Source organism: Ursus americanus, chromosome 4 (genome assembly GCF_024610735.1).
Source record: "Ursus americanus isolate L20-20 chromosome 4, mUrsAme1.1.p, whole genome shotgun sequence".
NCBI classification, from domain to species: Eukaryota; Metazoa; Chordata; class Mammalia; order Carnivora; family Ursidae; genus Ursus; species Ursus americanus.
In genome coordinates this window covers 66,752,528-66,774,904 of record NC_142130.1, presented here as the reverse complement: position 1 = coordinate 66,774,904, position 22,377 = coordinate 66,752,528, and the positions used below count along the sequence as shown (strand labels likewise).

Here is a 22,377-nt window from a genome sequence, read left to right as displayed (position 1 = left end):
TGAAAGATTTAAAATATATATATGGTGGTATTTTATGTCCTTTCTCAAGGGAAATCAGCCTCTCAGTTAATCAAATGACTCCAAGAGAAGCAGTTTTCCCTATTTCAGTAACACAGGTCAGGTTTCTACTTAACATACCTAGAATTTCCCCAGTTATATAGATCAGGTAAAAATTTAGTCATCTACCAATATGTCATATTCCTAAGGACACTATGATCTATTACTCACACCACACAACCCTACATTTCAAAACAATGATTGTCACTCTACACTTGAAGCTTATCATGGCAATTACAATTACTTAATCAATGAAGCCTAAGCACTGCAAAGTGTTTTGCTACCTGATCCCATAATCCCCACCAAAATCAATGAGTCCAGTTCAAAGGCAACATATCCCAATAATATTTCCAAACCTGTAGCTACTCCTGCAGAGGTCTGTTCCTCTCACCACTACATTTTTAAATTAATCAAAGGTGTGCCTTCATCGAGGGCAGGGCGACATAGTGGATGAGACTGTACAGGATAAACCTACTCTACCGTTCCCATCTTCCCATGCCTTTCTCCCTCTTCACAGCCTAGGAATGTTCAAGCATCTCAACCTCATTAAATGTTGGCTGTTGTTGAGCTCAGGTTCCAGTCAAATAAGCAAGCAAACTGTTGCACCCATTAAATTAAATCCACGATAAATCCAGATTCTTGTTAAGAATACTCAAATGGATAAATTTGGCTCAATCTGAATTAGGTGTACTCATATCAGTATATTCCATCCTCCTCAGTCTACTTGCCTTAGAATTCAACCCAGTACGCTATTTTCAGGTTGCTGCTAACACAAATTAGCTGCCTACCTAAAATGCCAATCTTCACTGTGAAAGGCTAGGATCTGACTCAGTTCTGGGCCTTAAGGAATTCAGAGGCATACAGGTAAATCTTGAGAAGAAGAATATTCTTTTCTCTATAAAAGCAAAAATGGTGTCTGTACCTCTGGTTTATTCATATTGATTTTAATACTTGGAAATCTTTTGAATTGGTATTTTTTTTTCCATTTACACAAATACCACCCAAATCTAAGCTACCATCATCACTTACCTAGAATGCTGCAATTTCCTCCTAACCCTTGGAAAATGTACTTGTTACATACCACTCAGACAAGCACACTATAATTAAAACATAAAGGCATTAAAAGGTTATAAACAGACTATTTCCAGAAAAGTCATTCTTGTAGACATAGGGTGGGAGGTGATGAGTAGAAACAGGAAGGCAAGTTCCAAATTGGATCAGACATTGACGGTGGCTTGGATGAGAGTGTTAACACTAGAGATTAAAACAATGGTGAGATTCAATAGGGCAGAGATGAACTGGTGGGGGAAGGAGCAGAGAGGAAAGAAAGGACCCTATAATGGTAGATTTCTACTGAGTAGATACAAGGTACCATTTACTTAAAAGACAGAGATGGTCATCACCAAGTATGCATCTAAAGATCAGAGAAAAGATCTGGGTATAGATATAAATTTTGAAGTAAATCAGTATATATATATTAAAGCAGTACTACTCAAACATGTGCTCCATGGACCAGTGCTGAGCTGCCAACTATGTATCACTGGTCCATAATGAGATAAGGAGAGCACTTGAGAATAAGCATCTAGACACTTTTATAGCAACTATACAAAGAATTTTCATATATTTTATTGTAAATTAAAAACTAGGGCTTTTATTTTAATTTTTCTAATAACTTGTTGAATTTTATAAAAGTATGTCTCTATTAGATTAGATATATTTTTTAAAAAATATATAAAAGACTGATCTTTTTCCATAGGTTGGAAAGCACTGATTTAAAAAGCTATGGTAGTAGATGCAATCTCTTAAGGAAAGAAATCTAGAGAAAATTCTAACTTCTAGGGACTGGGGATGATTATGTATTTTGCCCTGGTTGCCTTCATCAGCTTATAGCATCATAAAAATTGCATGCCCTGGAATGTAATTCCTAAGATCACCTTACCATCTATATCTCCTTATCATCATCAATAATACTTACTGAGCACTAACTTCTTACCAAATAGTCTTTACATGGATTATTTCATTTAATCCTCACTAAATCTCAGCAAACTTAATACCATTATCCCCATGTTATAGATAAAAAATTAAGGGTTAGGGACATTAACTAACTTGCCCATATCACTTAACTAATAAGTCAGGGAGTTGGGAGTGGAACACAGACCAAATGATACTGCAAAACATATAGTCAACCCACCACTCAACCAGTTCATGTATTTTAAATAAAATATTTCAGGAAGCTCAGCAAAAACTCTGGGTCCATGTCTTCCAGAACTAGGAATTTATTTACATCTTGGTCATCAGGAAAGTTTTGTATATTGGCATGCATCACTGGATTATTCTTAGTACTTCCAACTAGGCAATAATTACTCAACAAAAAAAGATAAAGGCACACTTTCTAGTACCTAACATACTGCCTGGTAAATACTGAGTGAATTAATGCCTACTTCAGGAGAGTTTGGATCTAAGAAACTAACTTTTCTTGATAGAAAGATAGTTTAATCTATCCGTCAACTTAGGCAACGCAATAATGTGATCACACTGGTTCGCTAGCTGACTGGATTTTATTGAGAATGTTTTCATTACTGGACTTGACTCTTTTCCATTAGGCTTCCCAAATGGGTTAAGTCAATTTTACCTTGGCTCATCATCCTTTGAGGACTGAGTCATATAATCTACTCTTTTAGAAAATATATCTGCTAGTTTTCTTATTTTTATACATAAACACATATCAAACTTTATATAAATCAGGCATGGCTTTTTCTAAATTTCAAGAACATCTTTCTATACCCCATAATAAATGATTAAAAATAAAAATTAACCATTATATATTACAGTGCGTTTGTTTAACCTATACTTTTTCATTTTTGTCTAATTCACGCCTGAATTTTTTCTTAGCTCCAAGAAAATGTGATATTAAAGAATATTAACAATTTAACAGTCTACTTACTTCAGTCTTCCCCTTTGTAGTACAAAACTCCCACTGGATAACCACTTCTATAGAGCAGTTTACTAATATATATTTTCTTGCATTAATTTTCTCCAGCAGATTGTAACACAAACATTTCCTTCTCTGTATTTGTGGGCATATATTAGGTACTGGATAATTTTAAGAAAAGTCAGGTGGAAAAATGAATGATTTTCTAATTGAAAGTCTGAATCATGATTCATTTGTGATGAAATCCTGACACGTTAATTCTGTTCCACACACAAAAATCTCTCTAAAAGACATCAGGAATGTGATCTGAAGTAATGCAATTTCTACAGGGATGATCACCAGAACACCTCTGTTGGTTCTAATATGAGGTATTTTAACACAGGGAGAAGCAGACTCCCTGCTGAGCAGGGAGCCCGATGCGGGACTCAATCCCAGCACCCTGGGATCATGACATGAGCCAAAGACAGATGCTTAACTGACTGAGCCACCCAGGTGCTCTGTGTTGGCTTTTCCTTAAGGGTCAGCATTACACAAAGGTGGACACCAGTTTAAAAACAAAAACGCTCCCTGGCTGAAAGTTCAAAAATTCTCAAATGGATGATCTTCAATTAGCCTGCAAATACAATCATTTAAATGTATATAATATATAACAGTACAATACTAAGTTATTATCAGCTATTATCACTTTACCTCTAATTGGCTGATCAGCCAGAAATCAACTAAAGGTCACAAAAAAAGAGATGGAACCAACAGAAAGCAAACAGGAGGAAAGGAAACAATAAAAGGCTCAGTTACCACAAAATACGTCTAATATCTAATGAATGTTTATTTGTCTCTGAAATTCATAAGTAACTTTTACTAAAATTACAGAGAAATTATGTGGTAGGGTCTCCACCCTTCATCTACGCTTCTACTCAAGAAGCATATACTTCCCTAATACATTAAAAAATATACACCAATTCTACTACATTGCACTACGCAGAAACATCAAAATAAAACACAAAGAAATCTAGTATAAATTATTTGCATCCTTTCCTTCATTATAAGTTAAATGTGCCTACAGAGTTCTAATGACTAGGCAAGGAGGAAGGTGAAAAGAAATGGCTTAAGGTCTTGTCAAAAACATTAAAATGAATGCTTAATTGTTGGTATGACAACCACTTGTATCTGTTTAGTCCAGAGTTAGCACTATATTTATTGTTACTTTTTGTAAGAAAATCTAAAATGCAGTAAATGCTCTTAAAATATCTTTTCCTTCTCAGATCTTATATAAACCTCATTTGCAATGTTCTTATTTTTCTCCAAAAGAATTTCATTATAATTATTTCAACTTAAGAAAATAATTAGCTTAACTATTCCTTCCCAGGCTACCGGATGAACGAATTATGTTTGCCTATAACCAGACCTCTGCCTCACTTCCCATGAACCCTGGAACATTTAATGGTCCCAGTCTTTCCAATTCGAAGGTAACAAATTTGGGAGACTTGCACTATTCCTTTTTTTGCCTTTCACGGTACTTAAAATTAGTGGCCCCCAAAACCTACCACTCTCTAATTTCAATCATGTAGACTTCATTATTAAAAGTGATTATTAAATGATCACTAGTCTCATGGCTGCCTTAGAAAATGACAATGAGCTTCTGCTGTATTGCCTCAGAGTGCTGGAAAACACACATGCATGCACAAATGTACACATTGCTCAAAATCTAAAAACTAATTTTACCCACAAAATCCAACACAAATGTTAAGGGCTAGAAGTCTTAGGGAATTGTTATGGATTGCATGCTTGCATGCCCCTAAAATTCACATATTGAAATCCTAACCCCAATGTGATGGTAGTAGAAGGTGGGGTGTTTGGGAGGTGATTAGGTCATGACAGTGGAGCCTTCATGAATGGTAGTGCCCTCATGCAAACAGATGGGAGAGAGCTTACTGCTTTTCTCTCACTCTTCTCTGTCAAGTGAGGATACAAGGGGGGAAGACAGAAACCTGCAAATCAGGAAGAGTGCCCTTACCAGACACTGCCTTAATCTCAGACTCCCCAGGCTCCACAACTGTGGGAAATAAATTTCTGTTGTTTAAGCCACTCTGGTGTTCTGTGATAGCAGTCCAAACTGACTAAAACAGGAATCAATCAGCCAAACCTGTCAGTAACTAAACGGAGGTCTAGGTCACTAATTATTCAGCCAAGAGATTCTCTCTCTCTTTCCTTCACACACACACACACACACACACACACACACACACACACACACACACACACGGTGGGGGTGGTGGCGGCAAGGGGTGGCGGGGGAGAGGGAGAGACAGAGAGTGAGAAAGAGAGAATGAATGAATGACAATGGACTGGGATTTCGAAAGTTAGGGAAATAAGGAAACAAAAAAAGGTCATACAGCACCCAATCTGTTTGTAGCTATTTGCAACTCATTCACATTTTTACTATTTCCAAGGCTGCAGATGAACCTTAATTAAAAAATAAAGTAAAATAAAATAAACCACAATGTCATTAATAAATAGCAATCAATTCACAATATATCCATATGGAAACATCTCTTTGATATCATAAAATATTAAGTGCCTAAAATTTTAATATTTACCATCATATTTTCAGCCAGAACTTTCCACTAATGCAAATGGTTGTTAATAATATATAATAATGAGCAGTGTTACAAGCTTGAGAAATACTTCGTTCAACAACAACAAAAAAAAATTTTTTTGGCCAAAGAAAAAGTGCTCAGACCTGGCGTGAATCACGATGTGAGAGAGCCTCTGTTATATTTTAAAGTGTAAATTCTGTTTTAAGCTTTTCCACTCTACTTGAGAAAGAGCAACGACAAAATTCCCAAATGTCAACACAGATGGAAGTTGAGAGGAACAGCAATGAAATTTAAAATGCAAACTATAACCCCAAAAAAGAAGTACTCTTCTTTAACACTATGATGACTATCCCCAAAAAGGAAAAAAGCCCCATTTTCTGCCATGTTTCTACACAGATATCAACACAATGAATAGGAAAACATTTATTCTGACTCGGATGACACACAATATAAAGGCCGTTTATACACACAAACACACATAGAATATGTATTTGTATTATAGTCAGAGTTCAAATTTTAGAACTGAGATCTCTATATATATTCCCTACAATCACTTGAAAAACTTGGTATTGTTAAGAGATATTTCAAAATCTACTTTGATGTAAGGCAGAGTGGCTAATGATAAGAAAACAAAGGCTTTCTCTTGGATGCCTCTGTTTACCAGATTTTCCCCCATTAAAAACCTAAATCCCTCTAAAGTATATCATTATTACTGAATTCAGACCCAAGAGCAACTTCGAGAGCTCAACTTACAATGCTGCTTTATCTCAAGCCAAAATCATGATCATTCAGGATGGCAATCCAGATAATCTGTTTCACTCATTTTTAAGGGACCACCTTAAAAAGGAATTTGCTATCTATTAAATGAACTTGAATGAGCCCCTTTTTTTAAATCAGTGAAACAGCCTCTTGTTCTAAGGTTAATACTGTTGTTCAAGAACATTATGTGGACGACTTTAAAAGTTCAGGTGGAAAGTTAAAATTCTGTTCATTAAGAAAACAAAGTCTGGTTTACAATCTAACAAACTAACACAGATTTGAAGTAAAAAATAAGAACTAGAGACGTCTTCTTCTCCTTAGTAATAAAAATAAAATAATATTTTTGTAAACCAAAGTAACATCAACAAATAGAATGCTTACACATCCCAGCATTTGCTAAGCCATTAAAAAAAAAAAAAAAGACATTCCTAGGAAATCTATATAAAATTTTACCAGTGAAGGTGAATGAAGCCAGCAAGGATAGAAATTACTACTGGCCTGGCTGGAAAAGCATGTTGGGCCTGAGGCAAAAGAAGTTTTTTAAATAGGAGAATGTTCTGAAATAGAAAGCATGTTAAATAGAATTGCCCGAGGACGGTTAGGAAATGAAAAATTACACAAACTGCACTGGGAACAGCAAGCTGATAAAAGCACAATGCACAAATTACAATCTTCTTCACAGTAGTATTAGACGTGAGAAAGGTTAAGCTGTATGTGAGAGAGGTTTTGCCCACCACAGGCCACTACATGATAGAAGAATTACTTTCAAGATTTCTAGGGACCCTCCAACAACGATGGTAATAAATATTTCTGTATTTCTAATATTCCAGAACAAGCTGGACCAGACCCCCAGTCAATATCTACTTGCAAAGCACCCCCTGAATAAAAACCTGCATTCTAAGCTCTCTGGAAAACAACTAAAAGACAATAATGTGTTCCCTAAATATATTCTTCTCTTCTTAAATCCAAGACACACATCCAGCACCCCAGGGATACACAGTGAGTCAGCATGTACTGAGCAGTTATAATGTGGACAACACAGTACTAAAGAGAGAAGGAAAACAGCATTCCATTGGAAGAATTTGGCACTTCATGCCCACAAATACTTTTATAAACAGTAATTTTTTTTATTATTACAAGGGTAACTATTAAGTATGAAAAGTGAGCAGGAGCAAAATAAAGAAAAAGTATAAATACTAAAGAAACTACCATATGGACGAAATAAGAAAAGCAAGTAATAAAGAAATGGGCATAAAATACAGAACACTCATGTCCATGCATGCACACCCACCCACATGACAATAGTTTCAAGAGTGATCAAGGAGCAACCCTTCCAACCCTTCTCTCTTACAAGCATAGACCAACTCAGGAATAATGCAAGTCATAATGAGTCACTGCAAATAAGCTAGGTTCTTAGGACAACAACTTTAGGAACAGCTGTCATTGGCTGAGTCAAAGGAAGGCTGGCACATCCTGGAGGATCTAGGGCCATTACAGCACAGAGGAGCTACCTAATCTCACTTTATCAAGAAAGACCAGATTTACTTTGGCTGTTTAGTTTCATTTTGTGTTTGTTTTTGCTTTATGGGACAGATGTAATGCATTTAGCATATGAAAATATGACATAAATAAGAATCACCTAAATGAAAAGGGCACTGTGGACAAGCCATGTCAAATCACTTGGGTAAGACATGGCCACCTAGTCAGCCCCAGTTAATTAAGTATGTGGCATATCTCCATGTTTACATTTATGACATAATACACTTACGTTTCTCTTTCAAGTACTAAGTATTGAAAACAAGTCACCAGTCAATAATTGCTGACTCCCTCTCTTAGGCAAAATCAGAATCACTATGGGAATACTTTCCACTGTTACCAAGAACACAGAGCTGACTGAACCTCTCACCCTCCTTAATCTTTCACTTCATTGTCCTTATCAGTCATACCAACTCTTTCTATAAAAACTCTTCTGCCAAATATATAATATTGTGAATACACTGGGTTAAACAATATATACTATAAAAATTCATTTTATCCATTTATTTTTATCTTTTCCCATGTAGCTACTAGAAAATTTGAAATTACATTATGTGGCTGATACTGTATTTCTATTGAGTAGTGCTATCCAGGCGAGACATTTAGGGTGCAGTCAGGAGGAGGCACTCAGCATTCACATGCATTTCTGAGACCTTCCTGACTAGGTGACAATCATCAAAATATCTCCCTGACTCATTCAGGAATGGGTGCCCTTAGCTTACTTACGAATTGCTTTATTGCCTCTAAAAAGAGTCCACAATCCCTTCCAAAATGGGTTTCTCTGTTTTAAAGAAATATGCTGATAGGTTATCAAATGTGATTTATGAACTATTTTAGAGGCTTCCGTTCTTACACAATGTGGCTATTCTTACACAAGCATATTTTGCAACTGAACCATTTTTGCAAGTAAACTTTCACTTAAAAGCAACAAAAACTGTGTAAAAGTCATATGATAACTGCATTATAGTTTTAATGAAGATTAATGATTTAGCTATCATATTCTTTGACTCCTTCCAAAAAAGTCTCAGGCTTTGTCCAAATTCGTCAAGACTCAGTACTTCTTTTATAGAGAAATGATTTTAAGAATTTCAGGCAATTCAAGTGAACTTCTATGTGGTACATACTCCCCTTCCTTAACAGAACAGGATATGCTTTCATCTGTCTTATACCGAATTTTATGCACAAGTATCTACTATAATGCATTTATTTGTTCATCTCCCCAATTAGAGCTCCTGTAGGAGAGGAAGCCTACTTTACTCATAATTGTCCTACTATCACATAGAGAAATGACTGGACAATGCGGATGTTGAAAATAGATTTGTTAAATAAGCAAATTAATAAAACAGCCTATGACTCAGATATGCACATATACCCTGGAACACCAGGGTGGGGAATAATTTTCTCTATGTAGTCATTTTCTATATCTTATCCAAAGACGTATATGCAACATTGAAACTCACAACGCAGATGTAAGAAAAAGTAACTTTGATAATGATAAAATAAAACTCCCTTTACCTACTGTAAGTAGAAAAATCATTGTGACCATTATAAAATTAAATAATGTGGTTAACTATATGAGTCTATATAGGTTATTTATTTTCATATAGGTTATTTATTTTCAAAAAAATCAGAACATATAACTTAAACATTAATAGAATAAAATTTGGCCCATTACTAACTCAGTTTTAAATTGAGGTTGAGGTCATGCTGTGCCTTGCTAATCAAAATATCTGTGAAACAGCAGCACCAGCATCACCTGGGAGCTTCTTAGAAATGCAGATCTCAGACCCAGTGCACATAAAATGATGTATACATAAACTGTAATAATAATTATTATTATTGTGATGATGATAACTTATTATCAGTAGAGTTGGCAGAAGTCTCTTTTAGATACTCAGTGCCTCATATTCATCACAGTGAATAATTAGAATGAACGAATCCTCAAAAGTTCCACTTACCTTTTCTGTTTAAAGATGGGTAAATTCTTAGCTATCTTACTCATAAATTTTACAAATTTTGCCAAACAAATGTGCTAAGAACTTTCATCTCTCAACATCTAAGCAATTTCTGTCTGGAAATTGACATGCTCTGATTTCTATTATATTAATAGCACAATGAATCTGACAAACATCAAAGTAAATATTAAGATTGAAATAAACCAAAGGCTAATTTCAGTTAGATAAAAAGCAGCTAATCTTAAGGAATATTAACATTACTTTAGTTAAGATTTAACACATTCATTCCTATAAGTAAAACAAAAAATTTTTGAAAGTTTGCTTGTTATTTAAGCCAAGTAAACAGACAAAATGAATGCAACTTGATTTTTAAAAGCAGTATTTTTTATAATATAAAACTGAACAATAGGTGATACCAACAAACAGGTGAGTTCTAAGGCATGAAATAAGAAAAACCTTAAAAAGTCAAATTAAAATTCAATCTGCATATGTTTATAATATAAATCAAGTAATGTTATGGCATAAGAAAAAATATGAAAATTAAATATTGAAAAAACTGTAACACAAGATGACAATTGTCATTATTCATATATTTCAGTGATACCTAACTAAACACATTTACTTTTGGCCAGGTGACTTCCTAATACAAGTCTGTCAGTTTATGATCTTTAAAAATAATCAAATACCCATAGGTAATAAAATAAACCTCAACCTAAACCTTAAGCCTTACATAAAAATTTACTCAAAATGAGTCATAGACTGACATGTAAAATGTAAACCAATAAAACTTCCAGGAGAAACATTAGAGGAAATCTTCAGATCCTAGAGCTAGGCAAAGAGCTCTTAGCACAATCCACAGAACAACAACAAAATCGACAAATTGGACTTCTTCAAAATTAAAAACTTTTCTGTTAAAGATCGTCTTATAAGATGAAAAGGCAAATATTTGCAAAACAAGTATCTGATAAAGAACTTATATCTAGAATACATTTTTTTAAAAGTCTCAAAACTCAAAGGTAAAAAAAATCAATCCAATTAGAAAATGGACAAAAGGCATGAAAAGACATTTCATCAAAGAGGATCCATAGTTGGCAAGTAACACTTTAAAAGATTTTCAACATAATTAGCTATTAGAAAAATGCTAATTAAAACCACAATGATCTATCATTATACACCTATCAGAACTGTTGACATTAAAAAAAGTGACTATACCAAATGTTGACAAGGATGAAGATAAACTGGATCTCACATATATTTCTGATTGGAATGCAAAATGGCCCAGACACTATGGAGAAGTTTGGCAATTTCTTATAAAACTGAACATATACTCGCCATATGACCCTGCATTCACACTCATAGGCATTTCTCCCAGAAAAGTAAAACCCATATGTAAATATTAATACCTCGACTTTACTGCAATATTTTTAATAGCCAAAAACTAGAAATAATCCACATGTCCTTCAACAGATAAACTGTGGTACATACACACAGTAGAATACTATTCAGTGACAAAAAGGAACTATTAATCTATGCAACTTGGATTCATCTCAAGGGCATTATGCTGAGTGAAAAAAAGTCAATCACCAAAGATTGCATATTGTAGGATTTAATTTTCATACCATTCTAAAAATGAAAAAATAATGTTATAGAGATGGAAAAAAACCACTGGTTGCCAAAGGTTAGAGATGGGGGAAGGGAATAGTGTGAGTATAAAAGAATGAGGACGTTCCTTTAGGGCCATGGAAGTAATAGTTCCGTATCATCATTATGGTGGTGGTTACATCAATATATACTTTTGATAAAATTGCAAAAAAGTAGATACAAAAATTAAGTGCATGTAAAAAATACCTCATGAAATTTGAATGAGGTCTATAGATTGTAACAATACTCACTTCCTGGTTTTGAGACTGCAATATAGTTATGTAAGAATATTGCCATGGAGGCAAGCTTGAGAAAGGGCACAGGAGCCTTCTTTGAACTATTTTGCAACTTCCTATGAATCTATAATTATTTCAAAACATTTCTTTTTAAAATCCAGTCTAATACAATTTGCAGTTTTGAAATTCACTCTATTTTTAAATGTCCTCTAACCTTTTTTTGGCGGGGGTCACTGTTTTTCTGTTTGTTTTTAAAGTCTTCTAGCTCTAAAGGTACTCTGGACAACTACAACAAAACTTCAGTTATTTTAATACTCTTGTTTCTATATACTTCCTGCTTACACATTGTATTTGTGAGTAGAGGTTTACCTAATACTGCATGGATAGCATATAGTTTTCAATAAAGGGCACCTTAGGGAAGTGAAGCAAAAAGAGATCTGTTAGTTTCATTACATTCTTATCGCTAGCAAGCACAATTTTAAACAACCAACATAACACTGCCAACTGAAACGGTCAAGAGGATGAAAGACTCCCACGTGTAAACAACAGCAACAAAAATGTACAAGTAACAAAAGTATCAGAGATTTTTAAAGCAGAAAGAACAGAGCTAGGGAAAGAAAAAAAACATAGAAATGACAAATATGAACTCATTTGTGAACTTCCAAAATCCGGGAGTAATAACCAATCCTCTTGAGAGAAGACTGTAAAACAATTAAAATTTGATAGTAACTCAAACATTAGTTACTCATGATCTAAATAATAGTACAGAACAATTATGGGTAGTAGGCCTATAACCTCTTAGGAGAGAAAACCTATATGACCCCAGACACAGCAATGATCTTCTACTCTGACATCAAAGAGGAATCGCACTCTTCCACAAATTTCTCTTTAGTCCTATTATCAGAGACGAAACACTAAACTTGCCTATGATGATAAAGTCCTATATTTATATAAAAAGTCTGTGCTAGGTATGATGTGAGAATGACAGTCACACATCTCAAGCTTTCAAAAGAAAAGCATAGGAAGGTATACTGTTAAAGCCTCATAAACAGGCAGGTCATTAGATAACAGAGAATTTGTGTTTAAAGTTTGAGTGTAAATTAACTGACATCTTTAATTTAGTTCTTTCTAACCTCACAAACATGATGTAACTTAAAGATAAATCAGATCATTTTTTAATGAACCCAAGAATACATGAAAAGTTACTAGCAATCGACAAACTCATTTCCTCTCAAAATACTCTCATTATTTTTTAAGAGTAATATATCTGTGAAATTAAAAGGAAAAAGACAGTGGTGTTCCTAAGTCTTGGAGCCAGGTAGCTGAGGAGACCCAATCAGCTCATTTTGGATCACAGCAGTCAAAAGTTTCTATAGTCCTCTAAGAAAATAATCCAGAAAAAATACAGATCAGGTTTAGAAAAGTGAAAGCCATAACTCAGAGATTGGTGATATTGAGGGATGTGGCTATAGACTTGAGAGAAATGAAAACACCTGGGTTCTACTCAGAAGGTTCTTTCTGTACACAGATGTGATATTAGGGAACTACAACATATAGTCTCACTAAGACTTAATCTTAGGCAGCAGTAGTGTCCTTTTGGAGCAAAGGAAAGAGGTCTGGGATGATCCGATAGATGAAGCCAAAAAGGACTTTCTCAAGAAGGTGTGTATAACGAAAAGCCTTGACTATCAAGGTTCACTTTCAGCTAAGAATGACCATGGGACAGTTCTGGTCAATAATTTGTAAACTGAAAGACCCTAGATGGAGTTTACAGGAAATCTAACACATGCTTGACTAAAATGGACAGAGTAAGCTAGCATGAATGTGCTCCTGCTGGGAAGACAGATGTGGGGCCTAGATGTGCCCCGCCATCTTCTAAGTGTAAGAATAAAGACCATGAGAAAAGGACCGTAGAGCAGAAAGATAAAGGATGGCTCAGTGCTAAAGCCCAAACCATTCAGCTTCTCTTTCTTTGTGAGAAACACAAAGTTTCTTTAATAACTCAGTTTGTGGGATTTTCTGTTAATTGAGGGCACGTTGGGTTTTCTGTTACATAGACCTACATGCATAACTGACTTTATTATGCTTCTGTAACAAAGAACGTACCTGTATTACGCAGTGATTCATAATTCAATATAACCTGTGGCTGTTGTTTATAATTTATGAAAATGAAAATAAATTAGATATGATATTAAGTAACATATGATTTCATTCGTAAAAAAAATATTTAATTCTCATTTGCTAAATATTTGGAAAACTTCCAGGTTACCTATACAAGAAGTGTACCTGTATACTTGGTTTCTGATTATCGTATTTTATTTATTTTTTTTAAATTTTATTTATTTCTTTGTCGGAGAGAGAGAGCACAAGCAGGGAGAGCGGCAGGCAGAGGGAGAAGCAGGCTCCCCTGCTGAGCAAGGAGCCTGATGCAGAACTCGATCCCAGGACCTTGGGATCATGACCTGAGCCAGAGACAGACGCTTAACCAACTGAGCCACTCAGGAGTCCCTCTGATACATACCCAGGACCTGTGACTCATTGTGATTTCTGTTCAATGGATCTACTAAAACACACATAAATATTCCATTTTTCTGTTTTATACATCTCATTGCAAAATCAAACATACTAAAAATAACTGAAATAGTCAAGTAAAGAGAGAGAAAAGACAAGGCAAGACACAGGATTTAAAATTTTATTCTTACTAATAGATTATATATTCAGATCTCACTGGACAATTCTTTCATTTTCAAACTTTTAAGCTGCAGCTATATATTTTTTCTTATTTTCCAAGTTATTTCTGTTTATCAGTAAACTTGATATGACCATTCCTCCAACCATCCAAAGTTCAGGAGGAAGAAAATCCCTGTAGCCGTTTGATGCCCAAGAATATGAACAGTTAGCAGTCAGATGAAAGACGAGAAAAGACGGAAAAGGAAGATCAAAAGAAGAGTGATTGTGAGCTTCTGCAGGCTAGCATTTACCTCTCGCTCTAAAGGGAGCTTTGTGCTCATTATATCCGGGACTCGTCTTGCCTTCAGCTTATAGTAAACAGGCAATTGCCTTCTCATTTCCTCTCCAAATTAAGGATCAAAGTTTAAACATATTCTTTTCCTTGTATACTAGACTATGATTAAAATTACCACCTCCTCACCTCATTCACACAATGGCTCCACTAGGAAAAAAGAAAGAACCCCCTAAAGATGCCATCCAACAAAATGGAAGAGTTGTGGAGAATCTCTGGTCCTGTTACTTATCTGATGGTTGATTTCAGGATACAGCATTAAAGAAGCTAACAATAATAAAATCTTTTGAAAATAATATCCTAGGATGTGAATATTTATGATGGAAGGCTGTTTTGCTTATAATATTATCATCATCAAATAACTATTATTTATTTACTGAGGATCTTTAATATATCCCTAGTTCTCAAGGCACTCCTAGAAGGGAGGTCCCATCCCATTTTTTTCAGAAAAGGAAACTGAGGTTCACAGAGGTTGATTAATTTGTCCTCAGATTCAAAGCGATTAGCACACGAGAGCTCAAGTTCAAGCTTCATCTTGCTCTTATACTTTGCAACATATACACAGCAATATTTCTATAAATTTCCCCATTTTACATGTTAGGGAACTAAATTCAGAATAGAAATTATTCTAATCATTTAAATATCAAAAACACTAGTTTCACAAGTCCTTACAACAACATCAAATAAGATGCAACGTAATTATATAATAAATTAATGAATGTAGGTCATCTAATAACGTGTATTTAATGTGGTTTTACCTTTTATTAATGTACTCAGTTCCTGTTACTCTAAACACAAAACAGAATATGCTGCTTTTGGATGTTAAACACAAAAGAACCCTGGATTCAAAACAGTGGTAAGCATCTACTGACGGGTAGACATCACAAGAAGAGAATGTACTCTTTAGTAAAAAATAAACTGACTTTAGAATGAACTGGTAGCAGCAATTCTCTCCAATGAAAACACTTTCATGTTTTCCTTTAATATCTATAAATGTATAATTGAAGTTTAATACATGCTTTCAAATAACAGCAGCATGATATTCTTATCAGTCTAAAACTATAGCACATTTCACAGGGACTATATTAACATCTCGCTGACTAACTAGGGCCAGCTTGGTGGGAGCTGAACTGAATCCTCTAAGAAGTTATCACATAAAGAGTCATTTCTCAGGAGGTGGTACAGCAGGCACCGGAACCCAAACTAAACCAAAATGCTCCATCAAGTCATTTTAAGGCACTTTGAAAATGAAAAGAGGTCAGAGCCTCTTGCCCATCACCGTAGAAAATTCAGGAGTAAATGGAGTTAGTACAGAGCTCAGCTGCAAAGGGCAAATAAATCTACTAGTACAGAAGAGTGGGCAAGATACATCTTGTAATCTTTAGATTTTTCCCTGCCTTCTAGAATCACTGACATTTGACTTTCCTCAGAGCCAACAAGTTGGCCAGGCACTGAGAAAAAAGTGCACCATGCAGCTATGATATACTTCTGTGCTGTGAGAATCAATTTTTGGTGTGGCTGCTGACACACCAAATCCAAAGTGCTTCCAACTCTGATTAGCTACCAATGTAAAAGCTATTTTCATTCCTAACAAAACAGAGATGTTCACTGTAATTGTAAAACTTAGTATACTTGGGGTCACAAAAACCTCTCCTCCCATCCTTGGGCACACAATTTGACATCAGGCTCTCTCAAACTGAACATCCCTTTAGTGACTAAACCTTTAGGCTCTGTGGAAATATCTAATTAATGATTTTCTTGATTTTCTCTGGTTATCTTTAGCTCTTTACTTGAACATATATTTCCCTTCCCTAGACTGTCATACATAATCCTCTGGTAACTACCGCTGCTTCTCTGTTCATCCCAGTATTCCCTACATTTTTAGCTTAATAGTTGACCTGAGACTCACTGCTATGAAAAAACAGAAAAATAGACTCAGAACATATTCATGCAAATACTATACTGCTTCCTATTAGCCAGGTATAATTCTATGGACTGAGAAGACAATAGTAAACAAACAATACAGAAAAAGTGCCCACCCACAGGAGCAAACGATCTAGCCGGGGATACAGAAGAGCAGAAAGACAACTACATTACAGTGGATGAACATCCTTAGGATGGGGTGTTCAAGGTGGTAGACAAGAAGTGAGTCTCCTCAGACAGCCTGGAATTTCATAAGGATGGAGAGAAGTTAGGGAAGGAATATATTTCTAAGCTGTTTCCAGAAGCACATAGAGGAACATAAAAGATAGAAGCAAAGTATCCAAAAAACAGAATGAACAGCAAGTACAAAAGCACAGCTGGAACCATGTCTACCAAAACATGTGGCTTCCAACGCAGAATATTCTGGCACACTGCCAACTGATATCCTTTAAACATTTGTTAAAGATCTATTTAATGCGGTAGAGGAAAATTATATTCATAAAAATATATAAAAGGGTTCACTTATTAATTCATTTCCACTGAGCTAAAGGAGTCACTTCTGATAAAAATAAAAAATGTTTCCAATTCTTAATCTCTCTTGCCTTTTATTCATGATTTTTCTAGACCCCTACCTTCTTGTGAGCCCACACAAATGAAGAAACGAAAATCTTCAATATTAAAAAAGAAGTGCATGCATAAAATGGACATGTTTCCAATTTATTCTAGTGATATTTTAGTGCCCCTTACAGAATGGCCCTTAGACATCTGAGCTGCCTCTCTAAACCCTCAGGCCCCCTCTGGTTAGATGGTACAGAGTGAGAAGAAAGGTCCAAAAATGAGGCTAAAAAGGGAGACAGAGACCAGATAATACAGAATCTTGCACATCATGAGAAGTAGCCATGGGGAATTGTTGAGGACATTTGAAAAAGGTGGAGCAACTATGAGGCTGTTTTTGTAAACCAGGCCAGAGATGTTAGCAACTTGAGTAGGATGATAGCAGTAGGAATATAAAGTGACATGTAGTTGAAAAACAGGAGCTATCATCAATTCTACTTGGAGATAAGACAATTATCATATGATTTCTCTCATCTATGGAACATAAGAACTAGGAAGATCGGTAGGGGAAGAAAGGGAAGAAGAAAGGGGGGGTAATCAGAAGGGGGAATGAAGCATGAGAGACTATGGACTCTGAGAAACAAACTGAAGGCTTCAGAGGGGAGGGGCATGGGGGAATGGGATAGGCTGGTGATGGGTAGTAAGGAGGGCACGCATTGCATGGTGCACTGGGTGTTATACGCAACTAATGAATCATCGAACTTTACATCAGAAACCAGGGATGTACTGTATGATGACTAACATAATATAATAAAAAAACATTAAAATCAAAAAAAAAAGAAGAAGAAAGAAGAGGTGAGAATTAAGTATAGGTGTTAAGTTTTTTAGGCTTGAGCACTTGATAGATAAGGATACCACACATGGAGATAGCTTATAAAGCGACAAACAGGTTTGGGATGAAAAACCCGAAGTTTGGTTTACACATGTTGAGTTTTGCACTTCTAGGACATCAGAATGAAAGTATTTATAAATATGACTGAGACCAGGAGATTTGAGGTCGAAGATAGATGTGGGCAGCCTCAGTACATAAATGGAATCTATGGGATGGAGGAAAACGCCTAGGGAAAGTATAGAAGTAGAAATACATAAAAGGACATAAGGAAGAGCCCTGAGAATCTCTTATGTTAAATGGTCAGAAAGAGAGGAAAAACCATCAGAGGTAATAGAAGAAAAGCAAAAGATTTTCATGGCTTCTAGTAACAAGAAGTGGCCCAAAATGTCCAATGCTAGAGATAAAGAAGGAAAGAGGTATCCACTAAATTACCAAGAAGTCATTGTTTGTGAAACCTATTGAAAATAGTTCTAGAAAGAAGATTAATCCCAGCTTCAGTACTACTAGCCATGTGAATTTAAGCACTTGACCAAATCTCAGGTTCTTCCTCTGTACGTCATGAAAAATAAAAACCCTTCCTGCCTCGTGGTTTTGTCATCAGGATTAAATTAAAATCTAAAAATAGTATATAAACTTTAAACAGAGGGTATACAAGTGCTACTGCAACTGTGCTGTTCTTTAAGCTGTTCACAAATGTCAATTCTCTGTTTCACACCCATGGCTCAGAAGTCACATTTGACTTACACTGGCCAATATAACATGTCAGCAGAAGTGACTCAGTCTTAGGCAAAAGCTGTAAGAAACAGTGCATAGTTTAACATGTTCTGTATTCCGTACAGCTAACATTATAGCAGCATGTTTCAAAAAGAAGCTTTCATCATCCTAAATCCTTGAGTGATGACCATGAGGACAGCCTGACACACATTGGCATGTAATATAGGGACAATTAATCTTATTGTTTTAAAACACTAAGATTTTGAAATTATGATCACAGCAACTAATTGCAGTATAAATAACAGGTGAAAAAAGGACAGCCAAAAGGAAAATCCCATCTTAGAAGGTAATCAATGAGACATCATTGAGACTATCACACACACTAATGTACTAATTTTTATGTCACAGAGTAATTCATTAATCCTCACACTTGATTTGACATTCTTACAGTTAAAGAGAAGGTAAACAAGAACAACAAATGTACATAACAGAATTGTTAATGAGATAACTTTAGTTGGGAAAGGATGAGACAGTCCATCAATGTCAAGAAACTACCTCCCCCATCGTCATTCTTAAATACCGTTGTTTGTGCCCTAAATTTTCTTCACTCCTCAGTAGGAGTGACACACTCCTTTCTGTTAGGCCAAAGACATAATGTCCCACTGGGTTATTAGAAATAAACAGAAAATAGAAAAAGTAACCAGCACCAAACTTTATGAGTGAAGAATTTTTTTATTCTTTCACATGTTAACAGTAAAAGTTGCTACTGCCAAATGCCAAATTACTATTTGATATGCCTAAATGGAACATGTGTGCTGGAAAATGGCAATTACTCAGAACCAAGGCCAGAAGTAGAATCCAGGTCAGAGTGAGGCACAAGGGCCCACTAGACTAGCCTTTTCACCAAGAACACTGGATTGCCCTCACTTCCTTATTCTGGCCTTTGCCCCTCTCATTAATTTTGACAAACCATGAAAGAGGATCATAACTGCTTCAATCCCAATGGAGTTGAAGTGAATTACATGAAAGAAACACTTAACAAGGGTTGTTCGTCAGCTGTGACCTTTTTCTGTTTTAAAGAAGGTGGGGAAACATAAAACATCCACAAGTCTTCTTTTAGAAACGTCTTTTGTCATTTACAAAGCATACATTTAGGATCGTCATTAATAAGCACATCAAAAAAGTCTGACCACCATCATGTGCTCTAAAATTTTTTGACTATTTCTAAATCAAATCCAATTTTGAACCATGAAGATTATGCAGTCACTTTGAAAGCGTAAATTGTAAATACTGAAAGCAATTTCATAAGGCTGTGTAAGGGCCCAATCACCTGATTAACTGAGCAACAGTTCAAAGTGACTACTTTGAGGAGGGCTCATTCATTAGGACATATAAGCTCTGCAATGAGATGCTATATTGAACTTTGCGTCCCCCGCTTCTTTTGTTCATAGGGAATCCTTACTAAACAGTTGTTGGATTAGATCCAAGTAGTAAGTGACAATGCCAAGTCGTGAACCTATGATTTTTTTTTTTCCCAAATTCCAAATCAACCCTGTTTCATTACCCCCAATACTGCTTCTTGCCAATAACTAAAGAGCCATTTTCTGGAGCACCTGGGTGGCTCAGTCAGTTTAAGCATCTGCCTTCCACTTCCACTCAGGTCAAAATCCCAGGGTCCTGGGATCCAGCCCACATTGGGATTGCTTCTCCCTCTCCCGCTCCTGCTCCCCTTGCTTGAGCTCATTCTCTCTCTGTCAAATAAACAAATAAAATCTAAATAAATAAAGGCAATATTCTATTACTTGAAAATGTGACTATGCATATTCTGTTGCCATAGTAGTTTTCCTCCTGGAGTCACTTGGCTAAAAGGGCAGAAACCATTAAATCACAATGTGCTTATCTCACAAATGTAACTACTATCACTAGCATAACAACTATTTTAATCTTAAAAACTATACCTTTGAAAAAAAAAAAAAACTATACCTTTGAAGTTGAGCTGACTACTAGAATTATTATCCCAGCACCTTAATTGTGATAAACCAATTTACTATAGCATGATAGAGGACAAACTAAAGCTAAAGCTCCTACATCGGCCTCTAGAAGTTTGGCTTTCCGGGCCTTTCTCCCTCTTCAGGATGGCAATGCCAAACACAGGCAAATGTTGCTGACAAATGTTGCTGTGCGTTTACTCATCAATGCTGGCCCGCGGGGGCGGGAAATAAAGTGGCCAAGATACGCTTAATCCCCCCGAGAGAGGAAATACTAACAAGGAAAGAACAGAAGCTGCCTGAAAGAATCCTGTTGGACATAAAATCACAGTATTTGCAATGAAATAAACGAAAACTGTAAACGCGCGATTACACACGCCGGGTGTTGCGCACACGCTAACTCACAGGGCAACTCTGTGAATGGAAAGGTCAGAAAACCTGCAGTGGCTTTGCCTCGCTCGGTATCGCGCCTGAAGAAACTAGTGCTGGGAGCCAAAGCACGTACCCAATGGCGCAAACCGAGGATTGGAAAGGAAGGGACAGGGGATAAGGAAAGTTTATTCGGCACTGTCACGTCTGGTCCGGGGGCCGGAGTTATCAAACCACTACTCTGGAAGCCACTGGAACCAGGTAACTAAATCAACCCGACGCCCACCCAAAGAAGTTGCTACCCTCTAGGGTTGGGGGCGGGCCAGCGCAGGACGGGGCGGGGCCCAAGAGGCGGGGCCGCTAAGGGGCGGGGCCTGCGCTCACAGGAGCTAAGGGGCGGCCCCAGCCCAGAGCCCGCGCCTGGAACGCAGCCTGTCCCGCTGAGAGGAGGGGGGCGGGGGATGGGGGCGCGAGAGCTGAGGTGGCGTCAGGCGGTACCTGCGCTGGAAGTCCTGGGCGAAGGGCTTCAGGTACGGGTCGATCTCCAGAAGCCGAGCTAGTTCCGGCACGTCCGCCAGGGCTTCAGCCAGCGCCGCCTCGGAGCAGTCGGCCCGAGCCTCGGAAGCCGCCATCTTCTGCTGCAGCCCGAGTAGCCGAGCCCGAGAGGGTCGATTGGAAACTGAGCGGGAACTGGAGCTCTAGCTGGGAGGAAGACGGTGAAGGCGGAGCCGGAGGACGCTGGGGCGAGCTTCTGCGGCCCAGGGCCCTTTATAGCCGGAGAGAACGGCCGCCTGCCCCCCCTCCCCCGGCGGCGGGGCGGAGCGGGACCCAGGGTGATTCCCGGACGCACCTCCCGAGCGGGGGGTGAGGCGTCCAGGGCCCTCCGCCCACTCACGCGGCTAGCACCTAAAGGCCGGGGAGACCTGCCCCTTCCTCCCCAGCCTCTTCCCGGCTGGGCCGAGGCCACCCTGGCAGGCGGGTCCCAGGCGCCGTAGCTCAGCCTTGCCCTCCCTTACCCTGATCCGTACTTGGCTCCAGCGCTAGCCCTCCGCTTTTCTTCCTGTAAACAACTCCAACTGGTGGCATCCTTTTCAAATGGATGTGTGATTTTCTTGGAGGGGACCTTCTCAAAGTTCTGAGAATTTCTTGTTGGGGCAGTATTGCAGACAGATCAAATAAATTCACTGTGAGGGCAACAGTC

At 37.1% G+C, this 22,377-nt stretch overlaps 1 protein-coding gene across 2 annotated transcripts in view; it reads right to left on the bottom strand.

Annotated features, from left to right (window-relative positions):
* GBE1 (1,4-alpha-glucan branching enzyme 1) overlaps window positions 1-22,043 on the bottom strand; it is a 268,038-nt gene extending 245,995 nt beyond the window's left edge. The window contains exon 1 of one of the 2 annotated variants that reach the window (XM_045785422.2): window positions 21,675-22,043. In XM_045785422.2, coding sequence (XP_045641378.1) covers window positions 21,675-21,808 — 134 coding nt within the window. In that variant the 5' untranslated portion in view covers window positions 21,809-22,043. The remainder of the gene's footprint in view (window positions 1-21,674) is intronic. The other variant, XM_045785421.2, reaches the window with a different exon arrangement.
* Between the last annotated feature and the right edge of the window lie 334 nt (window positions 22,044-22,377).